The following is a 14,291-nucleotide window of genomic DNA, read 5'->3' on the forward strand; positions in this document are numbered from 1 at the left end:
AGTAAAGTATTCGAGCGAGTTACGATTAGGTGAATGACATCCGACGATTGGTAACAACGTGCCTGTACAAATTCTTTTCCATCTTGTTATTGCAAAATTTTTTTTTCTCGACATCTGCGTATCACACTTTGAATCGCAATTTCGTCCTCGTTTGAAGTATGCGCATGACTGTCAAAGAATACTTTCTTCGTTTCTCGAGCCACAGACGAAATATTGAAAAGGAATATTTTATATATTTATACGTGGAACAAAACGCGATATAGGCATATAAAATATCATACGTACGTACCTTATTATCATTTACCAGAATTAAACGTGTGCGAATAATGTCTACATAATATATGTATAATACAAACGCGTTCGTTCCAAGGGAATTTAAAAATCTTTGCCTGGCTTGGTGAATCGTAAAAATGTGGGGTAAAAAGATTTTGCCACCGGCAAAAGATTTCCCACCGCCGACTTTCATTTCTACAGGTATCGTCTTACCTCAGGTGTCTGGCATCGCGAGAGCTGCTGCAACTTGTTCCCGAAGATGTTACGCTATTGATACTTTTACTACGTCGACTTCTCAGCGAATCGCCCAAGTTGAAAACGCCGTTCGCTGTTATGGAGAACGAGCGAAGTCTGTAGTATTCGACCCCGTCTTCACCCTCGGCCTCTTCGGCGCCGTTTATCCCGCTACGTTTCATCTCGGCGAGCATTGGCTGAAAGAAAAGAAAATTGTGGTGTGTCAAATATGAGAGAGAGAGAGAGAGAATCATTGGTATAGCGGTATTATTCACATGCTATATTCGTGCGGAGATCTGTAGGTCAAAGGTATCTTTGAGGAGCACACAAGTTTTGAATTATTCATAGAGATATTGTTATTGGTGCGAGTGACGTGACTGGGGACTGGGACATAATGTGTCCCAGTTATCTGCGGGAGTAAGGTTTCAAACTCAATTTCAAGCTAAGCCGATACAAGTTTGCATGCATCTATGTTCAGATATATGTGTATAGATGCAGAGGGACTTGAATATCGTTAAATCCAGGCAATATAAATTATCGGTAATAAGTCTGCCGCATCTTATATCACACGCTGCACGTTTTAATCGGCTTTAAAATTACGCCCGATACCCCAAACATTCGATTTATCGTCTGCCAAAGACCGACATCAGCCGGAACCCAATTCTATATGGGAGGCAATAAAAATCTCAAGACTTCAACCCGGCGTCTTCGCGTCAATTTGAATTTTGCGGCGAAGTATGAGTGGTGATAAATTCGACTCCCAACCACGATTGATAACGTGATTGAACGGCTGTTAACCAAGCGATTTTCTTTTCAGTCTGCGTTAGTTAGTCGAAATAAAATGAATTCTCGAAAGCGACGCAAAAGGATTTTGACAATAAAACGATCGAGTAGGTTTTTGAAAACTAGCTCAAGACTCACAAATTATCAGCTCCGTAAAAATAATGTCGAAATACATTAGCGAACTTTTTGTGAAAAATTTTTTGCCCCTCACAGCAGACTATAAATTCTATAAACTTCTTGCACTTCACCTTCTCTCTTGTATTGTGTAGTGTAACCTTGCGACGCAGCCAACGGAATGAAAAGGATCGACCTAGGTTCGACGCAGGCGAACCGTGATTCTTCTTCGTTGCGTAACCGCACCGAAACCCGAGGCTTTAAAGCCATATATTATAACAACGACTCAGCGTTAGCGTAACCTGATATTTATCCGGTAACGGTACATAATTATTGCCGGATCACAAATAGGGATATAATAAGACGAAACGAGTCCTAATCAGTGCCATTGCAGAATGCCAATAGTTGATGAGATAGTTAGTGAGGCTTGACGCCGCGTCATAGCAGCTAAGAAAATTGAGTTGGTCAGACATGCGGTCCGAGAAAATCAGACGAAGACGTCACTTCTGCAGACGTTTGATCAAGTATGGATGATAAACAGGTATTACGGGGTGCTGCAGTGGTTTGCCGCTCGACCTATACTCTCCGGTGCGACGAATTGGAGGTTTGAAAAAAATTTATACCCGTTATCGATAATGATGAACAGCTGTAAGCGAGTATCGTGATTCGCGTGAAAGTGGAAAAAATATTGTGCACTTAGGCGCGCATAACAGAGCGACAGATGGTTACTTAAGCTCTGAAAATGGCAGACACTTTGGGGTTGCATGTCCATCAATCGAATCACGCGTAATGGATATGAAAAAAAATAACATCGAGTTTACAAAAGTATCAATCACGTGGATGTTGATACTCTTGTGGTACCTTTTCAGCAGGTATCGGAGCGTATAAATTAAGGGTCGAGCTTTGCTTCCCGGTATACGGAAACATTATACTATACGGTAAGTTACGTGGTGAAACGATGTTGTTCTCCAGTTTCTTCACCGCTGGCTACACGCTGTGCGACGTACGTCTCGTTGCAACGATAAATAAATCGGAATAAAAAGAAGTTGGATGAAAAAGTTATTTCATAGTTATTACAAATCCGAGGCTCTCGGCATAGAAAACTTTCTGCCACCTGCAGATCGTGGCGCTTATATGCTGATACGTTAATGGCGCTCGGAGTTTCGACAGGTTCCAGGTTAGTATTTTACCTACATATTCGACACATGGAACATGAAATCATGATTTCAACGTAACTTTCTTCGGCCTGCAGGGAACAGCCCTCGAAGTTCGTCCGCGCGACAAAAGGTGAAAGAGGCTTGCGCCACGTACCGATGGATTAGGGTCAACAGCACCCATCCAACCTCATCCATTCCACCACATTCTGCCTGCCTCTCAGCGTTCCAATTTGCTGAGGGCGCGAGGCCTAAACTGATTCGTCGACTACTTTTACCGATTACGTTCGCGGGTCGAAGGCACGCCACGACAGCCTTCCTTCTCCCCCCGGGCACAATCGAATCATCCTCCTTTTACCATTATTTTATTTCACTTTTTGTACCTTTCACTTGCTTTATTCCATCTCATTTTCGGTCTTGATCTCGTTTTTCTATAATGACGCAAATGCCGTATGAAAGGAAAAAAATCACTGTACACCGGCAGTGAGGTTTTTGGTTCATTGTATAAAAGCCGCTCTCTAAAGGTTAGCAATTTCGAAAACATGGTGAATATTTTCGTTGGACTTTTCCCCCCTCGTGTATATTTTCTCTCGGTCTGCATAACGATCGTCGGTTGGTGGTTGAAGGGTGGCCCGTAAAAACGTCAAAGTAATGCAAATTCAGTCCCGAGTTCAGATGTTCCCGTCATTTAAATTCCAGACGAACATGGTGAATAACACTGACCGAGCGGTCGCGTTTTACATGGAGGACAAACGTCGCCGTTCAAAATTGAACGAAATGAAAACAGTAAAGGAAAAAATGAAGTAACCCGTCACTTACTTCACGATCTACGAAGAGGTATGAAATTCAAAGATCAACAGAAGCGCAAAACTGAAATAGTTGGAAAATAAACAGGCGATAACCATGCCTCAGGTTAGAAAGCTGCTGCTGCGTACGTAACCTTTGGTAAAAAAAAGAAAAAGTTGAAGATAACACGTCAGATGAGAATGACTATTTCATATTGATGTGAAATTTTCTGGTTAATTCAACAAAAAGAGGGATAAGAGAATAGGATCGAATATCGCAAGTTTAACCAAGTTTTGAATACGGCAAGGATGGGTGACGTTCCCGCGTACAGCGATCTCGGCAAAGAGGCCAGAAGTATTCTCAGGTCGGGCTACCACTACGGCAAAGGCTTAATCAAGCTCGCCCTCAAAACGAAAACTGAAAAAGCTTTCGAAGTGGGTAGCGACTTCACAATGAATTTTGACGCGACTAAGGTAATTGGCCGCTCGATAAGGTTGGTTGAAGCGCAAGTTTTTCTGTGGAAATTAATCGCGCAGAGCAAACCAGAGTGTATGAACAAATTTTTTGAGATCGATATTCGTGATCTTATTATAATAATGGAATAATTAATTTTTCTAATTTCTTCAAAAACGTGCAAAAATCAAACTTCAACCCGGCCGTAAGCTCAACGTGGATGATAATGGCACGTCGAGAATATACAAGTGCTTTACATGTTCTAACGCTCGTGATCCTAGCCTTTTTACTGCGTTCTTATTCCGCACCTCGTAATAAAAATGTTTTCCCAAGCTTGTTTTTTAAATTGTACGTGCTGCTATGCTTATCCTTTTCCGGTGCGAGAAATCCTCGAGACGATTAAGAGGATCTAAACATATTCATATCTGTACGTATACCTACATAGCCGACCCACGAAGGTCAACGATAAAATTTCGTAACGCAAATTGCCTTGCCGCCTGTGTTCATTTGTGTCTCAGCTTGTCCTACATTACAAATTTTTCTTTTTTTTTCTTTATTTCCGTACAAATACTGTCATACGACGAATTGCTAAGTTGATCAAAAGAATGAATCTTGTCGTCACCAGTTACGCGCATGCATAAGAAGTATAAAAATTTATGGCTATCAAATTACGCGTTATTGTTTCATCTCCGCGAGTTCATCATTAACAAGATCTTGATTAATCAAACCCGGTGGATTGCAGAGGGAGAAGGCGGGCTGTGTCAATCGATCGTGTTTGAGCTAGACTTCGTTATTGTCAAGCTGGGGTTAAAGCTCCTGGTAGAGTATGGCGGTGTTCTGTGGCAGATGTGAAAGTGAAACCCCAGCTTCCTGTCTCGGAAATAGAAGTCGGTCAATCATTAATCCTCAATGATGTAAAGCTGCAATCGACCGATAACGAGCGACACAAGTCTGCGGCACTAGTCAGGGTCTTTTCATTCCGAATTCTCAGGCTGCATCTGCAGAAATTCTCAGACGACGCGTAACGCTGCCTTTTCGTTGTGTCTGCAGTCCTCGGGCAGCATGGAATCCCGGTTCAAGACGAAGGATTACGGATCGTTCACGCAGAGGTGGACGACCGACGGTAGTCTGACAACGCAGTACGACGTCGCCGACAAACCGTCACCTGGATTCGATTCGTACGCCGCGTTTCTTTACAAGCCTGCGGATTCCGAGAAGAGCACGAAATTTGGTCTCAGATACAAGAACGACACTTTCAACACCGGCGCAACGCTCAGTGAGTGTTCTTTTCGCGAATCGAGAGCTTGCCTGGCGAACAGAACCAGCTATAAGACAATACAGCTTTTATTCGCGATACTTAATTGAAACAATTCCGAAAATTTTGATGTTTTATTTTTAATTCGCGCGAAAGGATTAGCATAAAGACAAAGATTGCTGGGTATAATGGGAGAAGGAATAATCAATGATTTCCAAGGTGACTGAAAAGTTTTCCTTTCCTTAATTTTAATTTTACAATTCCAGGCAACGCGTTTGACGCAAACGTTCAAGTGATGGGCTCATTGGTCACCAGAATCAAAGGAATTCTGATCGGTGCCGAAGGCGTGTACGACACGGCCTCTGGTGAGATGACAAAGGCAAATTTGGGCTTCGCCTTCAACGTCGAGGACGTTGGGTTTCACTTGTCGTGCAACGACGTGCCTTACGAGTATGGCGGCTCGATTTCGTACAAAGGTGTGCTTTTAGAATTATCACAGTCAACACGATTGATCCGCGAGTCTGACGATATTCATAGAAGAGATCTGAGATGAAAATAACTTATCGTTTCGATCGCTTACAATCAGTAAACTCTCAGTGGGACGCGGCGTTGAACGGCATATACGCAATGAACGGTGAGAACCAACTTTGGACCATCGGAGCCGGTGCCCGTTACAAATTCGACGCTGACTCCGCGATACGATTCAAATTCAACAAAGATCTTCAGCTGGGAACAAGTCTTCAGCAAAAAATACGCGACGGTGTCAAAGTGACTCTTTCGATGAATATCGACTGCTCGAATGTCACCAAAGGCGAGCACAAAGTAGGACTGGCTTTGGAGTTGGAGGCCTGAATTATGTATTTATGTACAATGTAATAAAGTATAAAGCGATGATGGAAGAACGAAGAAATAACTGAAAATAACATGCGCACTTCCCAGCCTGCGTAACAAACGAGGCTGCAAAGTACAAACCGTTGCTCAGCTGCTGGCTGAAAACACTCGGGTGAGGAAATTTTCTAATCGTCCGCAAACTTTTGTATACTACGATGACAAAGGTGGGTCGTTTTCGCACTTGCTTGAAAATTTGGGTATACAACTAAGTGTTATCATATTCGACAGCGGAAGACCTGCATTCCAGATGATCACGAAGTAGGTTAACATGTTCACAAATTAAATGGCAAAACAAGTGCTTACATCTTTCGGTTTGCCAAGGCGTAAGTTCCCGGGCTGCGGGTTATCAGGAAAAAGGCGCGAAGGCGTTAAACACGCTATAAAAGCCTTGATAAATTGCGGTCTAGACCTCTTTTATATTAATTGAGAACCAATCAACACGGTTCGAGCCCGAAGGTATAGGACCGCCTAATTTGCCCCAGCCGTTTTCCCGCGAGGTCGCGCTAAATTTATCTCTCTTGAGCATCTGTCAGGTTCGTGAAAAAAGCTTGAAAAACTTTTATCGCCCTTGTCTACTCACTCTGTGACGTGGGACTGCTGGCATGCTGCTCGTCCTGCAACGGTATTGTCGATGTGATGGTCCACGACCCGCAGACGCCGGACCGGCAGGACTTGTTGGACTTGGTCCTCCGGGACTTGCTCCGGGACTCAGATGTGACGTTGACGAAAGTCCGCCGGGACTAATCGCAGCAGTTCTGGTTGGACTTCTAGGAGACGGAGACAAGTGTCCCCATGGGCCAGCTTCTGCCTGAAGAAACCTGAAAATAAGCGTGATCGTCACTCCGTTGGAACTGCTTTGTTTGAAACCTTGTACATCTCCATTAGGCGGTGATTTATGCAAGCAGTTCTCTTCCAGAGATTCGGTTGACTGCCTCTTTTGAGCGGTTCTTTCGTTCCCGATGTTCGGCTATGATGAGATGCGGTACTTGTCAGTAATGTGCGACATGCCTCGCACTACTCCGTTTCTGTGATGCCTATTTTCACTCTCAACGGTCACCAATTTCCGATACGGTCGTAATGATTCAAGTGTTGCAAGGCACTTCTCTAAGAAATTATCATCCAATCCACTCGAATTCGTGGCATAAATCTGGGATACGAACGCGTGCTTTGAAACGAACATCGCTTCACCGAAACGTACGCATAATCAATAGTCGAAAACATCGGTTGAAACCATGACTTTCCTGGCTACTCAAATCCACCCAGTAATCAATAGTCGTGTCGTCAGCGGAATATCAATGCATAGTGACACGTACACTACAGGGTTTCTTATAGCTAGTCGTCGTGGCAACAGTCAAATTATGGAAATAAGTTGGCCGATAATTAGTCCATTTATGGGAATAAGTTCAGAAAACAAGTAAACATACTACAGTGTTTCAGAATAATACAAATTTTTATTTCGCTCGCACTCGCACTCTGAAAAGCTTGTTTTGGAGAAAAAAATAAGCCCCTCAAAAGATGTTAGATCCTGTATAATCCAACGTTTATCACAGTCATTTTTGTTATGGATCGATAATAAGGAATACAATGGTCTAAACAGACCATATCAATCGATTAATCACTATTTTTTTACTCAAAAATTACAATTTGTGACTCTTCCATAACCAAACAAGCTCTTATTCCATAGAAACAGTTTCCAGACCCAAAATAACTTTTCTAGCGGCAATAAAAAAATGCTCTTATCGAAATGGCACGGAAATGGAATTTCCGTGATTTTTATCAGAAAATGCGATTTCGGCAGGTATTCCACATAACCTACAGGCATCATCTTTTGAGGGGCTTATTTTTTTGTCCAAACAAGCTTTTCGGGATGTAAGTGCGAGCGAAATGAAAATTCTTCTTATTCTAAACACTCCAGTTTGAAGAGATGCTGGTTAGGGAATACGATGAAAGACCATCGAGGCTTCCAATGTCCGAGACGACGAGCTTTGATTATTTTTTCGCAGTCACGACACAAGCAAGGAAGAACAGAGAAAATTAGCTTGCACGTTCTGTCGTCTCTCCATCCTTTCTTTCAACTACTCGATAAGTATCAGATCATAGAGATATTACATTTCAAGAATATTTAATCTTCGTATCTTCTGTACCTCTTAACTTGACTCTGATGAATCCCTTCAATTGCGCAATTCGTAACTAAAATCCGACATAGAGCAAGTTTTGGAGAGAGGTTTTAATACTTGGCCTACCTCTGAAAATTATTGTTTATCTGAATCAAATCAGTTCTGCATCACTTGTAGGCTCAACCCTTTGAGTGTACGTATAATGAATGTGGCCGCAAGCCGATCAAACAATTATCCTAAACTGATACTGAGATGACCAAAACCGGTACATCTACTCTACTCCATACAAACCAACACCTTTACCTGCTTTTGAATGTAACCCACAATCCCGGACCGCGAATAGTACAATTCCAGTGGAATTCGCTCATTCGAGAAAGAGCTAACCAGAATACAGTCAGGAAACAGTGTTTACCGGTACTTGTCTTGGCGTATCACTGACTGTGAAATTTCAGGCTAATTGTGAGGCCAAGAAGAAGTGGATGCCTACCTGTGCAGATCTGGCGTCGGTCTGGCGACGGCGATGCTGGAGCTTCGCCTCCTGGAAGGATTCGGTGACTTGGGCCCGTCTACGGAGGAGCTTTGGCCCTGGCCCGCGGTGAAAGAAGCGTGATGAGCACGTACCTCGATCTCGCTGCTGCGCCGTTGGAAAGTTCGTTTGCTCCAGAGGCGTGGGCGGAAATCGGGGTTAATCGGCTCTGTTTTCCTAGAACCACAGACAAGAAAGGAGGTTAGCAAAGCAGCGGAAAATGCAGGTACGACGGAAGGAAATGTGGTGTGCGGAAGCGGGTTATTAACTCGGCATATTACAGACAGACATGCCTGCTTTCGTGTAAACAGGCGAGTTCGGTGAAAGGGTGAAGTGGAAAGGGGGAGAAACGTTGAACAGAGCTCCAAACACACCGTTTAATTCTATGGAACTGCAAAAAGCCACAAAGGTTCACAGTTCTTTTACCGAGCGCGTTGTAACGACCGTCACGATCGTTCAAATCTTGTATCTCATCTCAAGAGCTTGTAACGAATTTCTTATATTGGTAGGTCAGGTGCTATGAACGAATAATTGCGATGTAAGTCTTATAATTATATAAATAGTTATATTCGATCAAACTGGTCAGAAATATTGACGTGAAATTAAATAAAACAAGACAAAAAAAAAACTTAAAAGTAACTCTTATCTTTTCTGAGGCGTCATACGTTAAAAATAAATGTTTATCCTTTATGTTGAGTCGTCAGTCCTTATATAATATACATTTCGATTAATGTGGTAATTGGTGTCAGAATTTTCTATAAACTTTCCCAACAGGGTTCGAAGGGATTCCAAAAAAAAAAAACAAATAAATAATTAAAATTCCGTCTCGATAGTTACGTGTCAATTGGATTTGTCAGATTGTGTGAACATATACATGTGACGTCCAGATTCTTACAAGCTACTCAATCCAACGCCGGCAATGTTTTTGCGCGCCATCGTTGCATTTGCGTCATAGTTTCGTCGGAAAATATTCATCGAGTTTAGGATCAATTGCCACTCGCCTTATGCGTAACCGTTACGAGTATAAACGAATCATCCGACCTCGTAGCATTAAGCTACCGGATGTATTATGACTCGATTAATTACCATTGCGTCTCGGGGGAAATAAATTTTCGACGCAACGGATAGCTTGAATCGGTGGAAAATTCTCTTCGATCTAAATTTGTTGATGGGTACGACGAGTTTAAGAGGGATCCGTACGTACCTCGTATAGAAGCGAATTTTGTTCGGTAAATTTGAGGCTCCCCGAGCTTTTGTCGGCAGTGAAATTACGTGACTAACCCAGCCGTGCTGTCACTATGAAAGGTAAAAATATCGCTCGATAATCAGCGGATGCTTGAAATGATCGTAGAAATTGAAAAGGCATTGTGTAAGAGCGTATTGATTTTTCGACACTGTATTAATTTCCCTGTCGAATATTTTCCGACATGCATTTTTCGAGTCTCTCACTAAGTTTTCAATAAGTCCAGTGTTTTTATTTTCGAGAGTTCATCGCCAAACGATACCAACTTCTGTTATAATGATGGTTCGTTACACTAAAATATATCTTGTATAGGTTCAACCATTTCTACAGTAAGATTTTTATTTATGTATTATTCAGTAGTGTACGTTTTTGGATAAATAACTGATTCCCATTTGCGTCAACTTTAATAATTATACGATGACGAATAATTACAAATTCGCTAACAAGAATTTGGCAACTATTAATTTTGAATAATCACACCGCAATTTTAGATCCGAGAAAAATGATACCGTCTGGTAAAAAAAGTATACTTCCACATGTTTTGGCTTTTAGTTCATGAAAGCTAATATATCAGACCACAAGAGCAAGCGCAGAAAAAATAACGAGAAAGATTTTTTCCCCGAGAGACTTTTATTTATTCGGCATTCACAATCAACCTGGCGAATCAGACGACTTCGAAGATTCTGGTTTCGCTAAGGATTTGAATAACAATGCATAATTTTGGTGTTTGTCATCGCAAAGCCATTATAACGAAATTCTCGAAAAGTTGGTTCGAGGCGGACGTTTCGATCCGTGGGCATATATCCTTCACTCGATTTCACATATTCCGTATTTTTACAATTTGCTTCCCACAGCAAAATATGTTTGAAACTTATTTTCCTTGCCTTTAACATTCGGCAGCATTACCCCAGGTCCACGTAAATTGATTTTCTCAGTGTTGTTTGTCGAGGTGTGGGAGTCGCGTATGAAGTACACGGCGGTAATTGGTCCCTCAAAAGTAAGCAGCCTTGTTCCCAGCCATTTAACAAGATATATATATATATATAAATATACATGTATATCTTGGCGACATTTCTCTCTCTTTACGTCGCAACAATACTTTTTCCCACGATAAATTTTACCCCAAAGCTACGACTCGTGGATTTTTTTCTTGGAACTACGGAGGCGAGTTCATTGGAAACTCGCTTTTGTGAAGAGAAACACGCAGAGATCGAAGCAAAGTAAGCAAGAAAAGAAAAGACAGAAATACATCGGCGTCCGCATTTTAGAAATACAATCGAGACGTACTCGCAGTTTCCGACAAGGATAGGCCAGCTGTAATTTTAGCTTTACACATGTTTCACTCGTTCTTCTTTCGAAGAAATAATGTTCATGTATTACGATGGATGAGAAAAAAAAAAAAAAACATTCTCCAAACCCGAAATCTATATACGCACCGGTTCTTTTATCGCCTGTTATTGTCAGAAATAATGAAGATAAACTCGGATATACGACAGTGATTGGCTACTTCGTTCTAATATTTAAATTCAGATTTTGAAAAGTATTGCGACTGAATTCAGAAAAAATATATCTAAAACCCGTGAAATGAAATAAACTTTTTTTTAGCAGTTTGATTATCACGAGCGTGATAAATTTCGGTTCCCTTCATAAATCCATCCCCATCTTGCGATACGCTTTATCCTTTTGGGAATTCAATGGGATATGCGTCTCCGGTGCGTGATGTAAACTTTCCGTGGTAAACGATAAGAATATACATAACTCAAGCGATAGTTGGTGCGAGATAACTTGGGTTTGCATAAAATTGTTACGTTTTTTCTTTTACTTTACCTTTAATCGGGTACCAGCCAACAAGCCCATGATTTTCTACCTGAGTGATTAGTTTTAAAACAGGGTCACCATATAATATTCTAAACCTGCATGCGCGGTAGTGAAATCGGTTGTCACCGATAAAAATCTCTAGTTGGATTACAAAAGTTTCTACAGTTAGAAAAATTGACCTAGAGTGATACTGCGGTAAAATATACAAGGCCTTGATTGGTATAATTTTTTTTTTTCGTCGTCACTTTATTCACTAGCAAAGTAGGGTACACGTATACTTATACAGGCCCGATACATACCGCGTATAACACTTTACTCGGGGGGAAAAGAAAAACACGAGATCATTAGCTAATAACTATCCTTCGATGAAGAATAAGGAAGACGGGCAGGCGGTGGCCGTGTATAAGGAAATACGAGCATGATGTCATCACGCGAAGGAAAACACGCCGAAGAGGGTATTAAGAGTGAAAGTAAGTTTCCGCGATAACGAGAGGATGAGAAACCCAATCGCGACGTACTCTGTAAGCCGTAGGTAAAGACAAAGACGTACCTGGGGATGAGTTTGTCTTCGAGCAAGCTCGGCATGTCGTCCGCATCCTCCGTCAGAGCGGTGAAAAAGTCCTGAAATTTATCCGGAAAACTGCTCGGCGGGCAGGCGGTTATTGGAGGAATAACGCCACCCGGTGATCGCCGGGCCTCCGGGACGCCGGCCTGATGGTAAATGGGTAACGCCGAGGTTGCCATAAGGAGCGACGAGGTCCTCTGGTTCCGAGGCCGATGGTCTGCCCATGAATATTTACCCCCTATACCCCGAACTTCCGGCGTCGAGGTGCGAGGTATCTTGGCTTTTTTACCGATTCACATCAAAGCGTCGCTGCATTCCGACAAGCTCCCCAGAAACTCGGCAAGAAGTCCCCCGCCGAAATTAGCGGATGATAATTTATTTTTATTTTTTTGTTTCTTCAACGATAAAAATAATTATTGTATGAATCGTAGTAACACCAGCGAGCCGAGGTGATATTTTTGCAAATTCTTGTCCGAATGGAGTTTACAATTTTGACAACTGGCGGTGAGAGCGAGACGGGTTGTCACCACTTGCCCGTCCGGTCTTCTTGTTTACGTAAACGGATCGGGTTCATTCACTGCGTCGCAACACACAAATTGCCGATAACCTGTGGATACGCGGTATCGCTGAGACCTTAGCGTGTTAACGCGGGTAAACAATTTCCACCTGCCACGAATGCTCGAGCGAGACTGACTGACAAGGATACCGAGCACCGGACGACAGCGTCCCGCGAGATTTCGGAGTGCGCGCGAAATTGGTTCTGCGATTGCGCGTTTCCTCACACCCCTTCGTGATTTTCTCCCATCGCATCGGGGAATACCCTCTACGGTCCGATCTATTCAATCGAAGTGCCGCACCGCCCTTGTCACGCTCAGATGAATCAAAGGACCGGTCAGAATCAGCAGATTCATCCGAATAACTCGTATTCGAATCATAAGTCATGACAACCGTGTAATTTAGCGATGCAGATTGCGTATTCGAATCCTGTGGTATTATTTATATTGTTATTGGTCGAATCGATTCGCACTTCGTTGACCCTTTATGATCTGCATATCCGACTTGTGAATAATATCACTGTATAATACATTCTTTGCAGTGCCGATTTCGTTCACACATATATATATGCCGAGAATTGGCGTCACGCAGGCATCACGTGATAACGAAACCATAATTGCGATGTAAAAAAAAAAAAAAAGAAGCTTGATCCCAGAAAATATTTATTTCATTAGTCCTTAGCAGACATTTGATCATTTTAAACGTTTATTTGTTTGTAATAAGAAAAGTTTATTTGAAATAGGATTACTTTTATTGAAACAATGAAAAATATCTTTTTGAAACAATAAATTATCTGCCATAAGGACTATCGAGACAAATACTATCTTGTATCCAATCTTTTTCTTTTTTTCTTCAGTGTATTGTGGAAAGGTGTCTGAGTTTGATAAATGATTTAATTTTCATTTCCATCAATTTCCTTCGGTAATTAAAACTCCGCAGGATTCAATCGTCGGTGTTTTTTCGCGATCGATTTGTTCGCGGCGCTCCATCTTTGGATTTACGTTTCAATTCTCGTTGAACCCGTCACGGACGTCGATGAAAGAACACAAAGAGTCAGTGTAACCGTATTTTGCAGCAAACACTCCACGGCACGACCGGACATTGACCCTGGTTCGGCGGGAGGCCGAGAAGTAAACACCCCCGTTGCAGCAATCGGAAAGAAATAAGAAGCCGATGGGCTCGGCGTGTTAGCCAAAAACCTACGCGACATGTGTAATAAAATTTGTGAAGTGTTCGTATTTCAGTTTTAGAAAAAGAATTTTTGCAAGCTGCCATTTTTCATCTGGCAGTCTCCGAAAAAGAAACGGAGGGTTGATAGATCTGGCCACTCTTTCCCCCGACAATGTGGGGCTTTCCAAATTAATTAAGACTGATCGATCACCGCTCTCTTACCTTCGCCACTATTCAACGTAGTAGGAATAGCCGCGTTTCCATTAAGCAGCGACTACGACTGTTTTCGAACGCCTTCGGCCCCGTCATGGCCACTCTTCTCGGTTCGCCACCCCCTTCACCCTCCCCCGTGGT

General features: G+C 42.3%; 1 protein-coding gene across 7 annotated transcripts in view; it reads right to left on the minus strand.

Annotated features, from left to right (window-relative positions):
* LOC124310338 (GTP-binding protein REM 2-like) overlaps positions 1-12,908 on the minus strand; it is a 29,884-nt gene extending 16,976 nt beyond the window's left edge. For 6 of the 7 annotated variants that reach the window (XR_006909645.1, XR_006909647.1, XR_006909646.1 and 3 more), the window contains exons 1-4: positions 12,198-12,905; positions 8,548-8,763; positions 6,524-6,761; positions 487-704 (exon numbers count right to left, since the gene is read on the minus strand). Coding sequence is in view for 2 of the 7 variants with exons in the window: in XM_046774167.1 (XP_046630123.1) it covers positions 487-704; positions 6,524-6,761; positions 8,548-8,763; positions 12,198-12,391 (866 nt within the window). In the remaining 5 variants the exon portion in view is untranslated. Of the gene's footprint in view, positions 1-486; positions 705-6,523; positions 6,762-8,547; positions 8,764-12,197 lie in introns of all 7 variants that reach the window. The other variant, XR_006909648.1, reaches the window with a different exon arrangement.
* Positions 12,909-14,291: the final 1,383 nt, after the last annotated feature.

The sequence above is a fragment of the Neodiprion virginianus genome, chromosome 1 (assembly GCF_021901495.1).
Source record: "Neodiprion virginianus isolate iyNeoVirg1 chromosome 1, iyNeoVirg1.1, whole genome shotgun sequence".
NCBI classification, from domain to species: Eukaryota; Metazoa; Arthropoda; class Insecta; order Hymenoptera; family Diprionidae; genus Neodiprion; species Neodiprion virginianus.